The sequence below is a fragment of the Scyliorhinus torazame genome, chromosome 1 (genome assembly GCF_047496885.1).
Source record: "Scyliorhinus torazame isolate Kashiwa2021f chromosome 1, sScyTor2.1, whole genome shotgun sequence".
NCBI classification, from domain to species: Eukaryota; Metazoa; Chordata; class Chondrichthyes; order Carcharhiniformes; family Scyliorhinidae; genus Scyliorhinus; species Scyliorhinus torazame.
In genome coordinates this window covers 211,564,208-211,586,809 of record NC_092707.1, presented here as the reverse complement: position 1 = coordinate 211,586,809, position 22,602 = coordinate 211,564,208, and the positions used below count along the sequence as shown (strand labels likewise).

The 22,602-nt window shown below is 54.9% G+C and overlaps 1 protein-coding gene across 1 annotated transcript; it reads left to right on the top strand.

The window, feature by feature from the left end:
• Window positions 1-19,981: 19,981 nt before the first annotated feature.
• On the top strand, window positions 19,982-20,589 carry LOC140430083 (transcription elongation factor 1 homolog). The gene has a single exon (XM_072517615.1). The coding sequence runs from the start codon at window positions 20,190-20,192 to the stop codon at window positions 20,415-20,417; it is 228 nt and encodes a 75-aa protein (XP_072373716.1). The 5' UTR covers window positions 19,982-20,189; the 3' UTR covers window positions 20,418-20,589.
• The last annotated feature ends 2,013 nt before the right edge of the window (window positions 20,590-22,602 follow it).

Sequence of the window (22,602 nt, the reverse complement as noted above, 5' to 3'; positions counted from 1 at the left end):
CAGTGCAGCTCTCCCAACAGTGCAGCTCTCCCACAGTGCAGCTCTCCCAACAGTGCAGCTCTCCCACAGTGCAGCTCTCCCGCAGTGCAGCTCTCCCGCAGTGCAGCTCTCCCGCAGTGCAGCTCTCCCGCAGTGCAGCTGTCCCGCAGTGCAGCTGTCCCGCAGTGCAGCTCTCCCGCAGTGCAGCTCTCCCGCAGTGCAGCTCTCCCGCAGTGCAGCTCTCCCGCAGTGCAGCTCACCCGTAATGCAACGCTCCCAAGAGTGCAGCTCTCCCGCAGTGCAGCTCTCCCGCAGTGCAGCTCTCCCGCAGTGCAGCTGTCCCGCAGTGCAGCTGTCCCGCAGTGCAGCTCTCCCGCAGTGCAGCTCTCCCGCAGTGCAGCTGTCCCGCAGTGCAGCTCTCCCGCAGTGCAGCTCTCCCGCAGTGCAGCTCTCCCGCAGTGCAGCTGTCCCGCAGTGCAGCTGTCCCGCAGTGCAGCTCTCCCGCAGTGCAGCTCTCCCGCAGTGCAGCTCTCCCGCAGTGCAGCTCTCCCGCAGTGCAGCTCTCCCGCAGTGCAGCTCTCCCGCAGTGCAGCTGTCCCGCAGTGCAGATCTCCCACAGTGCAGCCCTCCCGCAGTGCAGCTCTCTCAACAGTGTAGCTCTCCCGCAGTGCAGCTCTCCCGCAGTGCAGCTCTCCCGTAATGTAGCACCCCTGCTGTTCAGTTCTCCCAACAATGCAGCTCTCTCAACAATGCAGCTCTCTCAACAGTGCAGCTCTCCCGCAGTGCAGCCCTCCCGAAGTACAGCTTGCAAAGAGTGCAGCTCTCCCGCAGTGCAGCTCTCCCACAGTGCAGCTCTCCCGCAGTGCAGCTCTCCCACAGTGCAGCTCATCCGCAGTGCAGCTGTCCCGCAGTGCAGCTCTCCCAACAGTGCAGCTCTCCCACAGTGCAGCCCTCCCGAAGTACAGCTCGCAAAGAGTGCAGCTCTCCCGCTGAGCAGCTCTCCCACAGTGCCGCTCTCCCAACAGTGCAGCTCCCCCGCAGTGCAGCTTTCCCAACAATGCAGCTCTCCCAACAGTGCAGCACTCCTGCAGTGCTGTGCTGCTGCAGTGCAGCTCTCCCGTAATGCAGCGCCCCTGCAGTGCAGTTCTCTCAACAGTGCAGCTCTCCCGCGGTGCAACTCTCCCGTAATGCAGCGCTCCTGCAGCACTCCTGCAGTGCTGTTCTCGCAACAGTGAAACTCTCCCAGCAGTGCAGCTCTCCCGCAGTTCAGTGCTCCTGCAGTGCAGCTCTCCAATAATGCAGTGCCCCTGCAGTGCAGTTCTCTCAACAGTGCAGCTCTCCCACAGTGCAGCTCTCCTGCGGTGCAGCTCTCCCGTAATGCAGCACAGTTCTCGCAACAGTGCAGCTCTCCCAACAGTGCAGCTCTCCCACAGTGCAGCTCTCCCAACAGTGCAGCTCTCCCACAGTGCAGCTCTCCCGCAGTGCAGCTCTCCCACAGTGCAGCTCTCCCAACAGTGCAGCTCTCCCAACATTGCAGCTCTCCCAACAGTGCAGCTCTCCCAGCAGTGCAGCTCTCCCGCAGTGCAGCTCTCCCGCAGTGCAGCTGTCCCGCAGTGCAGCTCTCCCGCAGTGCAGCTCTCCCGCAGTGCAGCTCTCCCGCAGTGCAGCTCTCCCACAGTGCAGCTCTCCCACAGTGCAGCTCTCCCAACAGTGCAGCTCTCCCACAGTGCAGCTCTCCCGCAGTGCAGCTCTCCCACAGTGCAGCTCTCCCGCAGTGCAGCTGTCCCGCAGTGCAGCTGTCCCGCAGTGCAGCTCTCCCGCAGTGCAGCTCTCCCGCAGTGCAGCTCTCCCGCAGTGCAGCTCTCCCACAGTGCAGCTCTCCCACAGTGCAGCTCTCCCAACAGTGCAGCTCTCCCACAGTGCAGCTCTCCCGCAGTGCAGCTCTCCCGCAGTGCAGCTCTCCCAACAGTGCAGCTCTCCCAACAGTGCAGCTCTCCCGCAGTGCAGCTCTCCCACTGTGCAGCTCTCCCGCAGTGCAGCTCTCCCACAGTACAGCTCTCCCGCAGTGCAGCTCTCCCGCAGTACAGCTCTCCCGCAGTGCAGCCCTCCCGCAGTGCAGCCCTCCCGCAGTGCAGCCCTCCCGCAGTGCAGCCCTCCCGCAGTGCGGCCCTCCCACAGTGCAGCTCTCCCGCAGTGCAGCTCTCCCGCAGTGCAGCCCTCCCGCAGTGCAGCCCTCCCGCAGTGCAGCCCTCCCGCAGTGCAGCCCTCCCGCAGTGCAGCCCTCCCGCAGTGCAGCCCTCCCGCAGTGCAGCCCTCCCGCAGTGCAGCCCTCCCGCAGTGCTGCTCTCCCGCAGTGCAGCTCTCCCGCAGTGCTGTTCTCCCGCAGTGCGGCTCTCCCACAGTGCAGCTCTCCCGCAGTGCAGCCCTCCCGCAGTGCGGCTCTCCCGCAGTGCAGCTCTCCCGCAGTGCTGCTCTCCCGCAGTGCGGCTCTCCCGCAGTGCGGCTCTCCCGCAGTGCGGCTCTCCCGCAGTGCGGCTCTCCCGCAGTGCGGCCCTCCCGCAGTGCTGCTCTCCCACAGTGCGGCTCTCCCGCAGTGCGGCTCTCCCGCAGTGCGGCTCTCCCGCAGTGCGGCCCTCCCGCAGTGCTGCTCTCCCGCAGTGCGGCTCTCCCGCAGTGCGGCTCTCCCGCAGTGCGGCTCTCCCGCAGTGCGGCTCTCCCGCAGTGCAGCTCTCCCGCAGTGCAGCTCTCCCGCAGTGCAGCTCTCCCGCAGTGCAGCTCTCCCACAGTGCAGCTCTCCCGCAGTGCAGCTCTCCCACAGTGCAGCTCTCCCGCAGTGCAGCTCTCCCGCAGTGCGGCCCTCCCACAGTGCGGCTCTCCCGCAGTGCGGCTCTCCCGCAGTGCAGCTCTCCCGCAGTGCAGCTCTCCCGCAGTGCAGCTCTCCCGCAGTGCAGCTCTCCCACAGTGCAGCTCTCCCGCAGTGCAGCTCTCCCGCAGTGCAGCTCTCCCGCAGTGCGGCTCTCCCGCAGTGCGGCTCTCCCACAGTGCGGCTCTCCCACAGTGCAGCTCTCCCACAGTGCAGCTCTCGCACAGTGCAGCTCTCCCAACAGTGCAGCTCTCCCAACAGTGCAGCTCTCCCACAGTGCAGCTCTCCCACAGTGCAGCTCTCCCGTCCGCAGCCGGCACGCCGGTTTACTTTTAAAAAATATAAATTTAGAGTTCCCAATTAGTTTTTTTCCAATTAAAGGGCAATTTAGCGTGGCCAATCCACGTAACCTGCACATCTTTGGGTAGTGGGGGTGAAACCCATGCAGACATGGGGAGAACGTGCAAACTCCACACGGACAGTGACCCGGGGCCGGGATTCGAACCCGGGTCCTCAGCGCCGCAGCCCCTGTGCCGCCCTTTCACACCGGTTTCCTGACCACTTGTGGCCCGTATCGCCGGGAACCCAGCTCATGGGTGGACCAGCCGATTACGCGGCAAAACCGTTGAAATGGCACGATGACAGCAATTTGGAGGGGGCGGAACATGGTGGACCGGCACCAAGCTGGCCCCGGCCCCGATTTTGGCGCAAACATCCATTCTCCGCCCGATCACCGAACACGATTTAGGAGTCGGGCTGAGGAGAATCCTAGCCCAGGGGTGGGATTCCCCCCTACCCGGCGGGGCGGGGGGTCCCGGCATGATGGAGTGGCGGGAAACACTCCGGCGTTGGGCCGCCCCAAAGGTGCGGAGTCTCCGCACCTTTAGGGGCCAAACCCTCACCTTGAGGAGCTAGGCCCACGCCGGAGTGGTTTCCGCTCCGCCGGCTGGCGGGAAAGTCCTTTGGCGCCACGCCAGCCGGAGCCGAAAGGTCTTTGCCATGCGACGCGGGTTCGCGCATGCGCGGGAGCGGCTGCTGACGTCATCCCCGCGCATGCGCAGGGGGAGGTGGTCACTTCCGCCTCCGCCAGAGTGAGGACGATGGCGAAGGTGGAAGAAAAAGAGTGCCCCCATGGTACAGGCCCGCCCGCGGATCGGTGGGCCCCGATCGCGGGCCAGGCCACCGTGGGGGCACCCCCCGGGGCCAGATTTCCTCGCGCCCCCCCCAGGACCCCGGAGCCCACCTTGTCCCGCCGTTCAAAAGGTGGTTTAATCCACGCCGGCGGGACAGACATTCCAGCAGCGGCACTTCGGCCCATCATGGGCCGGAGAATCGGTGGGGGTGGGCCCACCGACCGGCGCGGCACGATTCCCGCCCCCGCCGCGCGGCGCGATTCCAGCCCCCGCCGCGCGGCGCGATTCCCGCCCCCGCCGAATCTCTGGTGGCGGAGACTTTGGGGGCGGGATTCACACCAGCCCCCGGCGATTCTCCGATCTGGCGGGGGGTCGGAGAATCCCGCCCCATATCTTTAAACATCAAGCCATGACGGTATTCTTGTGTCCGACACCACCCCTCCCCCATCCCTTATAGTATGGGTAAGAGCCGAAGTGAATAGATGTGGGAGAGAAGAATAATCAAATATTGCAGCAATGACTGAGGGGAATCCACTTCCTCTAACATTTTCAATGGATAGTTTTGCTGATGTGGATTGCTTGTAATTAAATGGATAGGAGCGGCGCATTACACATGGCAAAGATGCATAAAATGTTTCTGTCTCCACAGATGATGTATTGCTCTTTTTTTGGTTTATGTTAGGTTGTTTACATTTGATGGTTGTTTCATGTGTTTTGAATTCAGTTTTGGAACCAGGAACAAACTGCAGTTCCAAGCTTCAAGAATGGAGTGCAGAGGTCGAATGGATGGTGGGTGGAGGTCACCACAGAATCTGTTCCAACGTCAGCCTCACAGATTCGGAGCAGAGATGCAATTGGTGTTGAACATTAACATGAAACAAAGGTCAGGAAGTTGCCGGAGAGTAACGTTGTGGGAGTGGAGTGAGCTGCTCGTTCTTTTTAGTGGGAATTTGGTCACGGATACTCCCTCCTTCAGTAAACAAAACGGTGGGACCTAAACCGAATTTCACAAAACCAATTTTATGAGCTGAAAACAGGTGAAACTGTAACTAATTTAGCAGGCAGGGGCATCAGGAGCTGAACCAGGCTTCAAGCCACAAATAAACCAGTTTGCTTGCAGCTTTGTGAATATCTGAACACTGACTGTTTTAATCTGAGGATTCTCATGATTCGTGTTCACATCTGTTAATCAGATTGCTGCAAAACCGGCTGCCAGTCCGGCTCTGATAGCCCAAGATATAAGCAGCATGGGCCTCGATGCAAATCTGTCTTTCCACATGTTGTAGAATCACACCTTCTCCATGGTTCACTTTAACCCAATGCTGTCTGTGGCTTGATACCTTAACCGGAACACTTGGGTGCAACTGGAAGTCACACCCCTTGTAGGACAGTGGCAATCTCAACAGAGTGGGGAATGGTCACAGGACTGGCTGCTTGATACCCAAGAACAATTACCTGTGTTTCACCTACTCATGTATTGTTTCCCACTGACCGTCCTCTAATGATAATAATAATCTTTATTGTCACAAGTAGGCTTACATTAACACTGCAATGAAGTTACTGTGAAAAGTCCCCAGAAGGTGTGTCCACCAAAGGAGGAGAAAAGGATGCTGGGTAATAGGGGCCAGAGGAAGGGACTGGAAGTGAGCCAATCAGAATGTCTGACTGGGTCAGGAGGGTATAGGATGACCTATGGGAATCGTGTATGTGAAACTTGATACCATTTGAATTGATTTGCAGAAATCCCTTGTCTCTTTGTTCATTCGCTTTCTGGGGTGTAGGAGACTAGATGAAGAGATTCCCTCCACTGCGCATGCACGGGAATGACGTCAGCGGCCGCTGACGCTCCTGCGCATGCGCCGCCCGGAGATGTAATTTCGTCGCCAGCTGGCGGGGCACCAAAGGCCTTTTCCGCCAGCTGGCGGGGCGGAAATTCGTCCGGCGCCGACCTAGCCCCTCAATGTTGGGGCTCGGCCCCCAAAGATGCGGAGCATTCCGCACCTTTGGGGCGGCGCGATGCCTGTCTGATTTGCACCGTTTTGGGTGCCAGTCGGCGGACATCGCGCCGTTTCTGGAGAATTTCGCCCCTGATGTTAGTTTTAAAATTGGGTGGTATTCTCTGTTTCCCCCCCAGCCACGTGTTTCTCGGAGCACGCCGTTCGCTGGCGACGGGATTCTATCTTCCTGCCGCTTGTCAATGGGAGTTCCCAGTTAATTTAACCTAAACACCTGCGCTATACCCGTAACCCACACATTGATCGTGGCCAATCCACCTAACCTGCAATCTTTGGACTGTGGGAGGAAACCGGAGCACCTGGAGGAAACCCACGCACACACGGGGAGGATGTGCAGACTCCGCACAGACAGTGACCCAAGCCGGAATCGAACCTGGGACCTTGGAGCTATGAGGCAGCTGTGCTAACCACTGTGCCACCATGGCGCCCAGTCGGGCATGAAGTCAATGGGATTCGACAATGTCAGTCCAGGATGCTGGTGGGTGAGAGTGGTGGCACCAATTTACCAGACCGGACTGAGGGATTGAGGACAAGGAAAGGAGCAAAGAGTCTGACTCTATAATCAGGCGTCTGCACCATGCCTGGTCCATATTTGGCTTCAAGTAACAACAGAAAATGCTGGAAATATCCAGCAAGTCTGGAAGTATCTGTGCAGAGTAAAACTGAGTGAATGTTTTGAGTCAAATATAATTCTTCGTCAGAAGTTCAGTGTTCTGAAAAATAATCATTTTTGACTTGTTTATCCCTCCACAAATACTGACAGACCGGCTGAGTTTATCCAGCATTTTCTGGATTTATTTCAGATTTCCAGCATCCACAGTATTTTGCTTTTATTGGTTTCAATAAAATGGAATGTTTTCTTCATCAGGCTCAACATTTCTCATCTTAATGAATACAAACCAACTCAAGTAGCAATAACTCCTTGATGCGACCATCAAGTCACTCGAAGACACGTGGAAAAGTAAAATGTGGTTTTAATCAGCTTAGAACTGTGCCTGCCAGCGACCGGTACCATACTGAGGACGGCCCGCAGGTCAGCTGCTCTTATACTACCTCTAAATGGGTGGAGCCATGGGCGGAGCCCGTATGTGCCCCAACATATCCCCTGTGGGTGAAGCCACACAACGGCCCATAGGTGGAGCCCACAGGGTTAACAACATAACATAACATAATACAGTGCACTGGTGAATTACCAGTAATTATACATTCACCACATTCACCCCCTGTTTAAAAAATGAAGTCCGGCGGGGGTGATGGGCTCATAGATTGAGTCGGTCCGGTGCCCGGATCAGACGTTGCGACCACCGTAGCACTGGTGTTGCAGCCGCTTCGGGTGGCTGTGAAAGTCGGTCCAGTGCGGGCACAGGCGTGGACTCCGGGAGCGGCTCTTCCGGAGCTTCATTCCTGTGGACCGGTGCGGCGGGTGGGAGGGAGCGCAGGAACCATATAGGGAGGTTGGACGGGACATAGTATGGGGGATGCAGTAGTGGCAGTGGTGGTGGAGCCTGTGGGCGCCAGGTCCCAGAGGGAGACGGTATCTTGCTGGCCATCGGGGTGTTCGACGTACACATAGTGTGGGTTGGAGTGCAGGAGCTGGACCCTCTCTACCAGGGGGTTGGTCTTATGGCTCCGAACGTGTTTTCGGAGGAGGACTGGACCCGGTGTCATCAGCCAGGGCGGAAACGAGGCCCCTGAGGTAGCTCCCCTAGGGAAAACAAACAAGGGGTCATGAGGAAGTCTGGTTTGTGGCCGTGCAAAGGAGGGACCTAATAGCGTGGAGCGCATCGGGAAGGAACTCCTGCCAGTGAGAAACTGGGAGATTCCTGGACCGTAGGGTCAGTAGGACGGTCTTCCAGACCTTCGCGTTCTCCCTCTCCACCTGCCTGTTTCCCCTGGGGTTATAGCTGGTAGTCCTGCTCGATGCGATGCCCTTACTGAGCAGGTACTGACGCTGTTCGTCGCTCATGAACGACGAGCCCCTGTCGCTGTCGACATAACTGGGGAAACCAAACAGGGTGAAGACATTATGCAGGGCTTTAATGACAGTGCGGGTGGTCATATCGGGGCAGGGGATGGCAAACGGGAAGCGGGAGAACTCATCTATGATGTTAAGGAAGTACGTGTTGCAGTTATTGGAGGGGAGGGGCCCTTTGAAATCGATACTGAGGCGTTCAAAGGGCCGGGATGCCTTTACCAGGTGGGCCTTATCAGGTCGCTAGAAGTGCGGTTTACACTCCGCACAGATTTGGCAGTCTCTGGTTACAGCTCTGACCTCCTCGGTGGAGTAGTGAAGGTTGCGGGCCTTGATGTAGCGGACAAGCCATGTGACCCCCGGGTGGCAGAGGTCATCGTGGATAGCCCGTAGTCGGTCACCTTACGCGCTGGTGCATGTGCCGTGGGACAGGGCATCTGGGGGTTCGTTGAGCTTCCCAATACGATATACTATATTGTAGTTATAGGTAGAGAGTTCGATCCTCCACCTCAAGATCTTATCATTCTTGATCTTGCCCCGCTGCATATTGCCGAACATGAAGGCTACCGATCGTTGGTCGGTGACGAGGGTAAACCTCCTACCAGCGAGGTAGTGCCTCCAGTGCCTCACGGCTTCCACGATGGCTTGGGCTTCTTTTTCGACCGAGGAGTGTCGAATTTCAACGGTGGTGAGGGTGCGTGAGAAGAACGCTACCGGTCTGCCTGCTTGGTTGAGGGTGGTGGCGAGAGCGACCTCTGAGGTGTCACTCTCCACCTGGAAGGGGTCGGACTCGGCCACCGCGCGCATTGCAGCTTTGCCGATGTCCGTCTTGATGCAGCTGAAGGCCTGGCGGGCCTTGACTGCCAGTGGAAAGAGGGTGGCCTTAAATAGTGGGCGGGCTTTGTCCGCATACTGGGGGACCCACTGGGCGTAATAGGAGAAAAATCCAAGGCACCTCTTTAGGGCCTTGGGACAGTGAGAGAGAGGGAGTTATAGGAGGGGGCGCATTGGGTCAGGGTCGGGCCCGAGGACCCCGTTTTCCACGACGTAGCCGAGGATGGCTAGCCTGGTTGTGCGGAAAACGCATTTCTCCTTGTTGTAGGTGAGGTTAAGGTTTTGGGCGGTTTGGAGAAATCGGTGGAGGTTGGCGTCGTGGTCCTGCTGATCATGGCTGCAGATAGTGACACTGTCCAAGTACAGAAACGTGGCCTGCAGCACGTACTGGTCCACCATTCGGTCCATCGCTCGTTGGAACACCGAAACCCCGTTCGTGAGGTTGCACTGGAAGTCGAGTCCCAAAAGGAGAGGAGCGCAGAGGTCTGGGAGCACATATAGTTGAAAATTAGTGTACTCAGTGCCCTGTATCGCTCGGGTTGCAGTAGTGCACCCTTGGATTTGCACCGAGTGCGACCCAAAGCCGAGGGAGATGGTTTGTTGCATCGGGAATATTGGGAGCGAGCAGCGCCTTACCATGTCCAGGTGAATGAAGCTCTCTATGCTCGCGGAGTCGAAAAGGCAAGGTGTCTCGTACCCGTTAACCCGGACGGCCATCATGGAGCTCCGGAGGTGCTTAGGTCGCGACTGGTCCAAGGTGACCGCGCTGAGTTGTGGGTAGCCGGCGGCGTGATCGGAGGTGCTGGGACGGCCCCACGATGGCTGTCCGTGTAGGTCGTACGCGTCAAGCGTTGTAGCAGATGCCGGCCAAGGTGGCGCCCCCATTGGTCAAGCATGGCGGGCGGTGAGGAAGATGCCGTCCAAGATGGCGTCCCCCATGGATTGCACGTGGCCGGCCGCGTGGGGGAGGATGGCCAAGATGGCGACCCCCGTGAGTCGCACGTGTTATGCGGAGGCGGAGGCGGCAGACACGCTGCCACCTTGCGGGGTCTGCGGGCCTGTGAGTCTGTGGATCAGGTCTGTGAGTTCGAGTTCTTAGACCTGGCCAGGCAGACCTTGGTGAAGTGTCCTTTTCGCCCTCAGCTGCTGCAGTTCGCGTTGCGGGCCGGGCAGTGCTGTCGGGGGTGTTGGGACTGGCCGCATAAATAGCGGGCGGCTGCGCGGCACAGGCCTGGGGTAGTCTCCGGTCGGGGGCCCACGAGGGGGTCGCGTGGTCGGCCGGGAACGCAGTAAGTCTCTGAAAAGTGACCTCCATAGAGGTAGCCAGTTTTACCGTGTCGTCCAGGTCCTGGGCCCCTTTTTCGAGCAGGCGCTGTCTCACATAGTTCGATCGGACCCCCGCCACGTAAACGTCTCGGACTGCGAGCTCCATGTGCCGAGTGGCTGGTTAACGGCCTGGTAATTACAGTTGCGCGCGAGGGCTTTGAGGTCACGTAGGTAATCATCTAGTGACTCCCCGGGGCGCTGGCGGCGAGTGGTGAAGACGTGTCGCGCGTAGACCTCGTTCACAGGCCGCACGTAGAGGCGTTCGAGTAGCGCGAGGGCCTCTGTATAGGAAGCGGCTTCATCGAGCTGGACAGAAAAGTGATGGCTCACCCGTGCGTGGAGGAGGCTCAGCTTCTGTTCATCAATGGCAGATGGCGTAGATGACACGGCGAGATAGGCCTTGAAGCATCGGAGCAAATGCGAAAAAAATTATTTTGCCTCCGCGACCTGTGGATCGAGTTCCAGTCTGTCAGGTTTGAGGGCTAATTCCATAGTAGTATTTTAAGCTGATTAAATTGATTAAATCCACTCGAAGACACGTGGAGAAGTAAACCGTGGTTTTAATCAGCTTAGAACTATGCCTGTCTGCGACCGGTACAATACTGAAGGCGGCCCCGCAGGTCAGCTGCTCTTATACTTCCTCTAAAGGGGTGGAGCCATGGGCGGAGCCCGTACATGCCCCAACATATCCCCCTGTGGGTGAAGCCACACAATGGCCCATAGGTGGAGCCCACAGGGTTAATAACATAACATAACATAATACAGTGCACTGGTGAATTATCAGTAATTATACATTCACCACACTCCTGAGTCTCATTTTCACAGAAACACTGGCTCAATGGGCAGAACCTGATGAAGGTGATGGGGGTCTCAGCTGTCAGCTGGAGAGCTGGCGAGACCCTTGCATTGCCTCTTTTCAGGAAAGCTCACCACATCCTGTGCCATTTAAGCACCTGACAGGCCAGTGGTGAACCTTGCCTAGGGCAGGCAGGAGTCCCACCTTTGAAGAGCTGCAGGACAATCAGAGGCCAACAGCTCCTTTGCATTCAGCAGTTCCACTGGGGATGTAGTGGCCGCTGCCAGTATTACAATCACCTGAGGCCTCAGATTAAGGTGGGGCCCTGCCAGAGGTAAATGATTGTGGGGAGGGGGGAGGGTTTGCAGGTGTCAGAATGGCGAGGAATTGGCAGCAAGGGCAAGGTGTACATTGGCTTTCATTGACACTCCCACCCCCCACTCCCCCCTTTCCAATGCTGGGTCCCTCAATCAGGCACTGAGTGATTTTGAACAAGGGATCCTCCCTTGGAGCCAGGAAGAAAATAATCCAGAGTTTGCTGGTCATGTCCCACACATGATGCGAGCCTCCTGTTCACAGTATTAACTGCCCCGCCCAAGAGCTTCAATTGGTGGCAAGTCAGAGAGGCTATCGATGGATGTTCCCGATTTCCACCGAGGGCACAATCGGGGTGGAGTCAAGAAGGTGTCCGGGTCCCCATCCCTCACTCTTTCACTTATTAAATATACCCACCACCAGCCCATCAAGGCAAGAGCACAAGCTTCCCCCCTATGTTGCTAAGCCCCTTGTTGATGAGTGACTGAATATAGACTTTACAGTGTCAACGTGAAGACAGTTTCATTTTTAGTCTGGAGAGGATATGTGTCAGGAAATCAGTTCAGCCAGCTGTCTAATACAGTGCTAACCAATCACGAGTGACTCCATCTGTGAGTGTGGAACAATCAGTGACTCATTGACATGACTAATCAAACTGGGATTTGGCTGGGGGGGTGGGAGGAGAGAGTAGTTTAGGTTAGAGTAGGGGGGTAATAAGGGTGGGACCTGTACAAAAGGTAAACAGTTTTTGAACTATGTTTGTGGTTTCATGTATCTTGTCTATTTTGTTGTTGTTTCTATACCATAAATACCTCAATAAAATGTTTATTAAAAAGAAACAAAAAAAACTGGGATTTGGCTGTAATGAGCGTAAGGAAGTGATGCATTGAGAACATCTGTAAGGCTGTTGTGAGACTTGCTCCTTTCATAAGGACATGGTTTGATGTGGAGAATCAAAGGATATTAGTGAAGTGGGATTGGAATGTCAGTCATGCACAAGTCATCCCGCCCCATAATAATTCATTCAGAATTTGAGGCCCGAGATCATTAATGAAGAAATTACTCTATTTAGGCAGAGAAGCTTCCCTTAGTGTCCCTTAAGACCAGGGATGTGCAGGTTAGGTGGGGGAATCAGCCTAGATAGGGTGCCCTTTCAAAGGGCCGGTGCAGACTCGATGGGCCAAATCTCCTCCTACTCCACTGTAGGAATGGGGGAATGGGGTAGGGGAATGGGGTAAGGGGATTAATGTAAGGGGAATGGGGTAAGGGGAATGGGGGTAAGGGGAATGGGGGTAAGGGGAATGGGGGTAAGGGGAATGGGGATAAAGGGAATGGGGTAAGGAGAATGGGGTAAGGAGAACAGAGTAAGCAGAATGGGGGTTAGGGGAACAGGGTAAGGGGAATAGGGTAAGCAGAATGGGGGTAAGGGGAATGGGGTAAGGGGATTAACGTAAGGGGAATGGGGTAAGGGGATTAACGTAAGGGGAATGGGGTAAGAGGATTAACGTAAGGGGAATGGGGGTAAGGGGAATGTGGTAAAAGGGAATGGGGTGAGGGGAATGGGATAAGGGGAATGGGGTAAGGGGATTGTGGTAAGGGGAATGGGGGTAAGGGGAATGTGGTAAGGGGAATGGGGTAAGGGAATTAACGTAAGGGGAATGGGGGTAAGGGGAATGTGGTAAAGGGAATGAGGGTGAGGGGAATGGGGGAAGGGCATTAACGTAAGGGGAATGGGGGTAAGGGGAATGTGGTAAAGGGAATGGGGGTGAGGGGAATGGGGTAAGGGGATTAACGTAAGGGGAATGGGGTAAGGGGATTAACGTAAGGGGAATGGGGTAAGGGGATTAACGTAAGGGAAATGGGGTAAGGGGATTAACGTAAGGGGAATGGGGTAAGGGGATTAACGTAAGGGGAATGGGGGTAAGGGGAATGTGGTAAAAGGGAATGGGGGTGAGGGGAATGGGATAAGGGGAATGGGGTAAGGGGAATGTGGTAAGGGGAATGGGGGTAAGGGGAATGTGGTAAGGGGAATGGGGTAAGGGGATTAACGTAAGGGGAATGGGGGTAAGGGGAATGTGGTAAAGGGAATGAGGGTGAGGGGAATGGGGTAAGGGCATTAACGTAAGGGGAATGGGGTAAGGGGATTAACGTAAGAGGAATGGGGGTAAGGGGAATGTGGTAAAGGGAATGGGGGTGAGAGGAATGGGATAAGGGGAATTGGGTAAGGGGAATGGGGTAAGGAGAATGGGGGTAAGGGGAATGTGGTAAGGGGAATGGGGTAAGGGGATTAATGTAAGGGGAATGGGGGTAAGGGAAATGTGGTAAAGGGAATGGGGTGAGGGCAATGGGATAAGGGGAATGGGGTAAGGGCATTAACGTAAGGGGAATGGGGTAAGGGGACTAACGTAAGGGGAATGTGGTAAAGGGAATGGGGGTGAGGGGAATGAGGTAAGGGGATTAACGTAAGGAGAATGGGGGTAAAGGGATTAACGTAAGGGGAATGTGGTAAAGGGAATGGGGGTGAGGGGAATGGGGTAAGGGGATTAACGTAAGGGAAATTGGGTAAGGGGATTAACGTAAGGGGAATGGGGTAAGGGGATTAACGTAAGGGGAATGGGGTAAGGGGATTAACGTAAGGGGAATGGGGTAAGGGGATTAACGTAAGGGGAATGGGGTAAGGGGATTAATGTAAGGGGAATGGGGGTAAGGGGAATGTGGTAAAAGGGAATGGGGGTGAGGGGAATGGGATAAGGGGAATGGGGTAAGGGGAATGGGATTAGGGGAATGGGGGTAAGGGGAAGGTGGTAAGGGGAATGGGGTAAGGGGATTAACGTAAGGGGAATGGGGGTAAGGGGAATGTGGTAGAGGGAATGAGGGTGAGGGGAATGGGGTAAGGGCATTAACGTAAGGGGAATGGGGTAAGGGGATTAATGTAAGGGGAATGGGGGTAAGGGGAATGTGGTAAAGGGAATGGGGGTGAGAGGAATGGGATAAGGGGAATTGGGTAAGGGGAATGTGGTACGGGGAATGGGGTAAGGGGATTAACGTAAGGGGAATGGGGGTAAGGGGAATGTGGTAAAGGGAATGGGGGTGAGGGCAATGGGATAAGGGGAATGGGGTAAGGGCATTAACGTAAGGGGAATGGGGTAAGGGGATTAACGTAAGGGGAATGGGTGTAAGGGGAATGTGGTAAAGGGAATGGGGGTGAGGGGAATGGGTTAAGGGGATTAACGTAAGGAGAATGGGGGTAAGGGGATTAACGTAAGGGGAATGGGGGTAAGGGGAATGTGGTAAAGGGAATGGGGGTGAGGGGAATGGGGTAAGGGGATTAACGTAAGGGAATAGGGGTAAGGGGAATGTGGTAAAGGGAATGGGGGTAAGGGGAATGGGGTAAGGGGATTAACGTAAGGGGAATGGGGTAAGAGGATTAACGTAAGGGGAATGGGGGTAAGGGGAATGTGGTAAAAGGGAATGGGGGTGAGGGGAATGGGATAAGGGGAATGGGGTAAGGGGATTGTGGTAAAGGGAATGGGGTAAGGGGAATGGGGTAAGGGGATTAACGTAAGGGGAATGGGGTAAGGGGAATGGGGGTGAGGGGTATGGGGGTGAGGGGTATGGGGTAAGGGGAATGGGAGTGAGGGGAATAGGGTAAGCAGAATGGGGTAACTGGAATGGGGGTTAGGGGAATGGGATAAGCAGAATGGAGTTAGGGGAATGGGGTAAGGGGAATGGGGTAAGGGGATTGTGGTAAAGGGAATGGGGTAAGGGGAATGGGGTAAGGGGATTAACGTAAGGGGAATGGGGTAAGGGGAATGGGGTAAGAGGAATGGGGGTAAGGGGAATAGGGTAAGGGGATTAATGTAAGGGGAATGGGGTAAGGGGATTAACGTAAGGGGAATGGCGTAAGCAGAATGGGGTAAGGGGAATGAGGGTGAGGGGAATAGGGTAACTGGAATGGGGGTGAGGGGAATGGGGGTGAGGGGAATGGGGTAAGCAGAATGGAGTAAGGGGAATGGGGTAAAGGGACTCGGGTAAGGGGAATAGGGTAAGGGGATTAACGTAAGGGGAATGGGGTAAGGGGATTAACGTAAGGGGAATGGGGTAAGAGGAATGGGGGTAAGGGGAATAGGGTAAGGGGATTAATGTAAGGGGAATGGGGTAAGGGGATTAACGTAAGGGGAATGGCGTAAGCAGAATGGGGTAAGGGGAATGAGGGTGAGGGGAATAGGGTAACTGGAATGGGGGTGAGGGGAATGGGGGTGAGGGGAATGGGGTAAGCAGAATGGAGTAAGGGGAATGGGGTAAAGGGACTCGGGTAAGGGGAATAGGGTAAGGGGATTAACGTAAGGGGAATGGGGTAAGAGGAATGGGGGTAAGAGGAATAGAGGTAAGGGGAATTGGGGTAGGAGGAATAGAGGTAAGGGGAATAGGAATGCTACTCCAAGGTGCACAATAAGGATTAGGCCTCTCATGCTTTTGACTCTTTTCCCCTTCCCTCACTACACTTTCCTGAATGTGAGATCTCCACAAGACCCTCTCAGAATCTCATGTAACAGTTAAAAGTCCAGGTCACCCCAAGAGTGAAGAGGGGGTTTCTGCAGCGTAGCAGGGATAGGGGGGGACTGGCACTGCCGAGCTTAAGTGACTATTATTGGGCCGCCAATATATCAATGGTATGCAAGTGGATGGGGGAAGGGGAGGGAGCGGCGTGGAAAAGACTAGAGTTGGCGTCCTGTAGGGGAACCTGCCTGCAAGCATTAGCGACGGCGCCTTTACCGTTCTCCCCGAAAAAGTACACCACAAGTCCAGTGGTGGTGGCAACACTGAAAATTTGCGGGCAGTGGAGACGACATAAGGGAGTGACGGGTGCTTCAATGTGGTCCCCGATAAGGAACAATCATAGGTTTGTCCCGGGAAGGATAGATGGGGGATTTAAATCTTGGCAGCGAGCAGGAATTGCGAAATTGAAGGACTTGTTCTTCGACGGGACGTTCGCGAGTTTGGGAGGGGGGAGGGGGGGAGGGGGAGGGGGAGGGGGGCCCATGCGGGCCCTCAGGGGTTTCCTATAGTTGTTTGTGTATTAGTTATTTATACTGGCGTGTGGGACTTTATTGTCTTGGAGAGTTATTATTTTGTTGTTGGCAGTTGCCGTTTAGTTAATATATTATTTATTTGTTTAAAAAAAACGGTCATTATTATTTATATTGTTTTAAAGTTGTAAAAAGGGGAAAATCCTGTATTGTTCTTGTTTGACCGAAAAAAATTTGAATAAAATATATATTTTAAAAAAAACAGTCCAGGTCACTCGACCCTTTGCCACTGCCTGCTGGCTTCATAATTCCCTCTGGGAAATGAAGAGTTAATGAGGCCTGGGAGTTAAGATAGAACTGACTCTGCTTTCTGGAGGTGAGGGTGAGGTTCTCCCTGTCACCCATCTGCTCAAACCCTGACAAGAGTTAAATTTAGGCCCTTTGTGTCTTTGTGACTAATTAACGCTTATAGTTGGCAGAGACCGTGTGGAAGTAACTTGACCTTCTCCATAACCACAGCTGTTGGGTGGCCTGTCAAGGAGGGACTGGCACTGGGAGAGAAATACTCAGGGCAAGGAATTGGCAACACATGGTTCTGGTATTTAATAAAAGGACTTGGAACGCTGGACGTAACTTTCTGATTCATTGATGTAACAATCAGACCGAGGTTTGGAACCGGCCCAAGTGCAGCTTCTCAGAGAGAGGGACTCTGGCCAAGACCCATTCAGCTCCCAGATGTGCGATGGCAGCTGGCCCACATCCTAGGCAATGGCACAACTTCAGAAGCACAAACTCACAGCTGGTCAGTGGGATCTCTCCCTCACTCGCCATCTCTCTCTCTGCCAGAATCAAAACAGCAGGAAATTAATTACCAGCAGGATTAATTTTGCTGAGAATTTGTTGTTCGGAATGACAGGGTTCACAGGATCTCAGATTGGACAAGAGGAGATGGGCCTGAGAGCATGGAACAGGTTGAGGCCATTCAGCCCTCAAGCCTGTTCTCTGTTTCTGCCATTCAGTCATGGCTGGCCTGTACCTGGCCTAACATTGTCCCCTGATATCCTGAACCAACCAAACTCAATTCATCTTCACGTTGAAAACTCCAAATGATCCTTAGCAACCACTGTCTTTGGGGGTGGGGGAGTGAGTTCTACATTCCTACAAACCCGACTAGTCTGTGTGTGAGAAAGTGCTTCCGAATTTTGCTTCTGAATAAACCTGCTGAAGTGTTGGGTGCTCTGAGATACAGACGAACCAACACGGTTGCGATTGGTACAACGCAGTTTTATTCTGTTAAACTATTTATACAACAAACTTGGTACTCAGCACGTGGTGACTGTGTGAGTGTCTGGCTTTGAGGTCCTTGCCCTGTGCCGTCTCCTAATGGACTGTCCAGGAAGTGTCGTGTTTCTTGTTTTGTACTGTGTATGCTCTTGTCTGTGATTGGCTGTCATGTTATGTGTGCTAATTGGTCCGTTGCTCTGTCTATCATTATGTATGTGTTTATGTGCTGTGATGTTCTCCTGAATATCATGACATCCCCCCTTTTTTTACAAGATTATGTGCCTACGTGGTTATAAATAGAAATATGTCCTGAGTGCAGCTAAATGTGTGCGTGTAATATTTACAGCATGTACATGGGGCTTAACTATATACAAGGGGCGATGTCGGGTGTGACATGCTAACGAGGTTGTACCATAACAAAAAGAAAACAACGTGGAAATGTAGAACGAGAAAACAAATGCCTGTAACGAGAAAATCATAGACATGTTAAAACAGTGGTTGCAAGAGTTCAACATGTAAACAGTCTCAGAAGTCCAGTCTAGTCGGTGGGCGACGAATTTGGGTTGACCGCCTCAAGGGTGGGTCGGGAACCACCGACTGAGGTGCGGGCCTGCTCACGGGCGGCGTCAGAAGGGGCACGGTAGCAGGCAGCTCCACGAAGTCGCTATCAGGAACCACTGGAGGACACGGTGTCAGTGTAAGGTTTCGTTGCGAGCGTGGAAGTAGGCAAAGAGCCCGGTGATTGCGCCTACGTACGGATCCATCAGGCATGCGTACCAGGTACGAGCGGGGAGCCACGCGTCGGAGAACTTCAGCAGGTGCTGACCAGCCACCGTCTGGTAGGTGGATGCGGACGTCGTCTCCAGGGGCCAGGGCAGGAAGATCAGTTGCCCGTGTGTCATACGATCGCTTCTGGCGACCGTGCTGCAGTTGGATCCTATGCAGCACCGGAGCATGATCTATTGTTGGTGCCAGGATGGAAGGCACAGTGGTTCTGATGGCGCGACCCATCAGCAGCTGTGCTGGTGAGAGACCAGTGGCTAGTGGGGCTGAGCGATAGGCCAGCAGAGCGAGGCAGAAATCCGACCCGGCAGCAGCAGCCTTGCAGAGGAGCCGCTTGGCAATGTGAACGCCCTTCTCCGCCTTTCCATTTGACTGGGGATGCAGAGGGCTGGACGTCACGTGTGTGAAGCCATATGAGGCCGCAAAGCACGACCATCCATGGCTGGCAAAACAGGGCCCATTGTCCGACATGACAGTCATCGGAATGCCGTGGCGAGCAAAGGTGTCTTTGCAGGCCCTGATGACAGCAGATGACGTCAAATCGTGTAGGCGTATGACTTCTGGGTAGTTTGAGAAGTAGTCAACTATGATGACATAGTCCCTGCCGAGCACGTGAAACAGGTCGACACCCACCTTTGCCCAGGGGGACGTCACCAGCTCATGGGGCAGAAGCGTCTCAGGAGGTTGCGCCGGCTGAAACCTTTGGCAGGTTGTACAGTTGAGCACCATGTTGGCAATATCGTCACTGATGCCCGGCCAGTATACCGCCTCTCGGGCCCTCCATCTGCACTTCTCGACCCCCAAGTGGCCTTCGTGTAGTTGGTCGAGAACCAGCTTGCGCATGCTGTGCGGAATCACAATCTGGTCCAGCTTCAGAAGGACACCATCAATGACGGCCAGGTCGTCTCGGACATTGTAGAACTGCGGGCACTGCCCTTTAAGCCATCCACCCGTCATGTGGCGCATCACTCGCTGCAGAAGGGGGTCGGCCGCAGTCTCTCGGCGGATACGGGCCAGGCTGGAGTCGTCAGCCGGCAGATTTGCCAATGCGAAAGCCACCTGTGCCTCGACCTGACATACGAACCCCTCCGCATCTGGCGGCGTGCTCACTGCTCTGGATAGGGCATCCGCCAGGATGAGGTCCTTCCCTGGAGTGTAGACCAGTTGGAAGTCATACCTCCTGAGTTTAAGTAGGATGCGCTAGAGGCGAGGGGTCATCTCGTTCACCTTGTTTATTATGCTGACCAGGGGGCGGTGGTCAGTTTCGACAGTGAACGGGGAAGACCATATACATAATCATGGAATTTGCCTAAACCGGTTAGCAAGCCCAGGGACTCCTTTTCGATCTGTGCGTAGTGCTGCTCTGAGGGGGTCATGGCCCGCGATGCATAGGCAACTGGGGCCCATAATGCTGTGTCATCCCACTGCAGGAGCACTGCTCCAATGCCGGATTGGCTGGCATCAGTTGAGATTTTGGTGGCACGAGACGTGCCAAAAAACGCCAATACCGGTGCAGTGGTGAGTTTGCGTTTGAAATCCTCCCATTCCAGCTGGTGTGTGTGTTGCCACTGGAACTCTGCGGACTTTTTTACGAGGTGGTGCAGAGCCGTTGTGTGGGAGGCAAGGTTGGGAATGAACGTCCCCGTGGTGAAGCCGTCGAGCCGGGCGTCAGGCCTTGTTGGCGCCAGCAGAGAGTCTCGGGTACCGGCAGCACCTCCCTGCGCTCCCCGGGCGGACTGCACATTGTGAGCGGGATTGTGAAGGGTGTGAAATGCTACCGGGAAATTCTTGTGGGAACTTTACCTGCGAACCGCTGATACGGTGACCTGGAGCAGAGCTTTTGCATTCAAAAAGTTGAAATGGGACGCAGGAAATCAAAGAGAAAGCCTCCTACCAAGAAGAAGGTGCTCGGCACTCTGGAAACACAGTTCACATGTCCATTCTGTAACCGTGAAAAGTCATGTGATGTTAAGATGGACCGCACGCGGAATACGGGGGTCATATCTTGCACCGTGTGTTTAGAAGAATTCCAAACTCCAATAACATATCTGTCGGAGCCGGTGGATGTTTACAGTGATTGCCTGTGAAGCAGCAAACCAGTAGTTTAGGATCAAGTCACTTAACGTTTTTATTTCGAGGTGTTTTTCAGATTTCTTTTTTGCCGACTGGATATAAATTGAGTTCATGCAGAATCTTCTGTAATCCTTCGGACTGTTTCCAGGCTGTTATTAAAAAGTTAGAATTCTTCCAAAAAAAAAAGGGAATGAATTTCCCCAGGAAGTTGACCATGCCTAGGAAGCGTAGGACAGCTTTCTTGTCGGCCGGCTGCGGCATGGCTGTGATGGCGCTCACCTTGTCTGCATCCGGACGGACCCCTGACCAGGAGATATGGTCCCCCAGGAACTTCAACTCGGTCTGGCCAAAGGAACACTTGGCTTGGTTGAGGCGCAGGCCGTTTTCCCGTATGCGGGCAAAAACGCGTTGGAGACGATATATGTGCTCCTGTGGTGTGGTGGACCAGATGATGATATCGTCCACATATACGCACACCCCTTCGATGCCTTCCATCATCTGCTCCATGATCCTATGAAAGACCTCGGATGCCGAGATGATGCCAAATGGCATCCGGTTGTAGCAGAACCTGCCGAAAGGGGTGTTGAAGGTGCACAGCTTTCGGCTGGACGGGTCCAGTTGGATCTGCCAAAACCCCTTAGAAGCATCCAGTTTCGTAAATATTTTCACCTGGGCCATTTCACTGGTGATCTCCTCCCGTTTGGGTATGGGATAATGTTCCCTCATGATATTATTATTGAGGTCTTTGGGGTCAATACAGATACGGAGCTCGCCGGAGGGCTTCTTGACATACACCATGGAGCTGACCCATGGCGTGGGCTACGTGACCCTGGATAGGACCCCTTGGTCCTGGAGATCCTGCAGCTGCTGCTTGAGGCGGTCTTTAAGTGGCGCAGGAACCCTGCGAGGTGCGTGAATGACCGGGATGGCGTCCGGTTTGAGGCGAATTCGGTAGGTGTATGGCAGTGTTCCCATGCCCTCGAATGCCTCCTGGTTGTGGGCGAGGAGCGATTGGAGCTGTGCGTTGAACTCTGCATCCGGGAAGTCAGATGTGCCGTCTGGAGAGAGAGAGTGGACTTGTTGCACGAGGTGCAGAGCCTTGCATGCCTGTGCGCCCAGCAGGGAGTCCTTCGATGAGCCGACTATCTCGAACGAGAGTGTGACCGTGTGTGTGTTGTGTGTCACCTGGAGCTGGCAGGATCCCATAGCCAGGATAACGTTCCCGTTGTAGTCGACCATTCTGCACCGGGATGGCCGGATTGGTGGTCTGACCTTCATGGCGTAGAAGGCTGACCATGCTATGAGGTTGGCGGAGGCGCCAGTGTCCAGGCGGAAAGTGATCAGCAATCGGTTGACCGTCAGGGTGACATACCATTCATCGCCCGGATTGATTGTGCTAACCCGGTTCCCATCAATGACCACAACCCGGAAGGCGTCTTGGTCATCTGTGTCATCGGTTTGGATGTCGTAATGTGGAGGCTGAATGGTCCGCACGTTCCTGCGAGGTTGTCGGAGATGCGGAAGATCCACAGGTTGAGCCGCTCGACAGTACGCAGCGAAGTGGCCCATCTTGCCACAGCGTAGACATTGTCGGGTTTTTGCGGGACATTGCCCTTTTAAATGTGTAGCTCCACAGTTGCCGCACGTCGTGACATCATGGCGTTCGTTACGCCACTGCGCATGCGCGGTTCGGTCTTGCGTTGAACGCACCTACGCATCACGTCCCTCAGTGTTGCCGTAGGTTTTGGCGCGCACAAGCGCGGGAGGCCTCGAAAAGCGCGCAAAATGGCCGCCCTCGTCCGGGCCGCGGGCCGGGAGAAACTCGATCGCCTGGACCCGTTCGGCCTCGTGGGTCGCCTGGCTCTCCGATCTGATCGCGTAGGACCCCCTCCGCGCCGATTCGGTTGCCTGAAATTGGGCATAGCGGCTAGTCGCGTTCTCATGCAGGACACAGGCTTCAACTGCAGATGCTAAGGTCAGGCCTTTTATTTTTAGAAGCTGCTGGCGTAGGCTGCCGGAGGCAACCCCAAAAACGATCTGGTCCCGGATCATGGACTCTGAGGTGGTGTCGTAACCGCAGGACTGCGCGAGTATGCGGATATGCGTCAGGAAGGACTGAAAGAGCTCATCCTTACCTTGCAGGCGCTGCTGGAAGACATACCTCTCAAAACTCTCGTTGACTTCAACGTTGAACTGTTG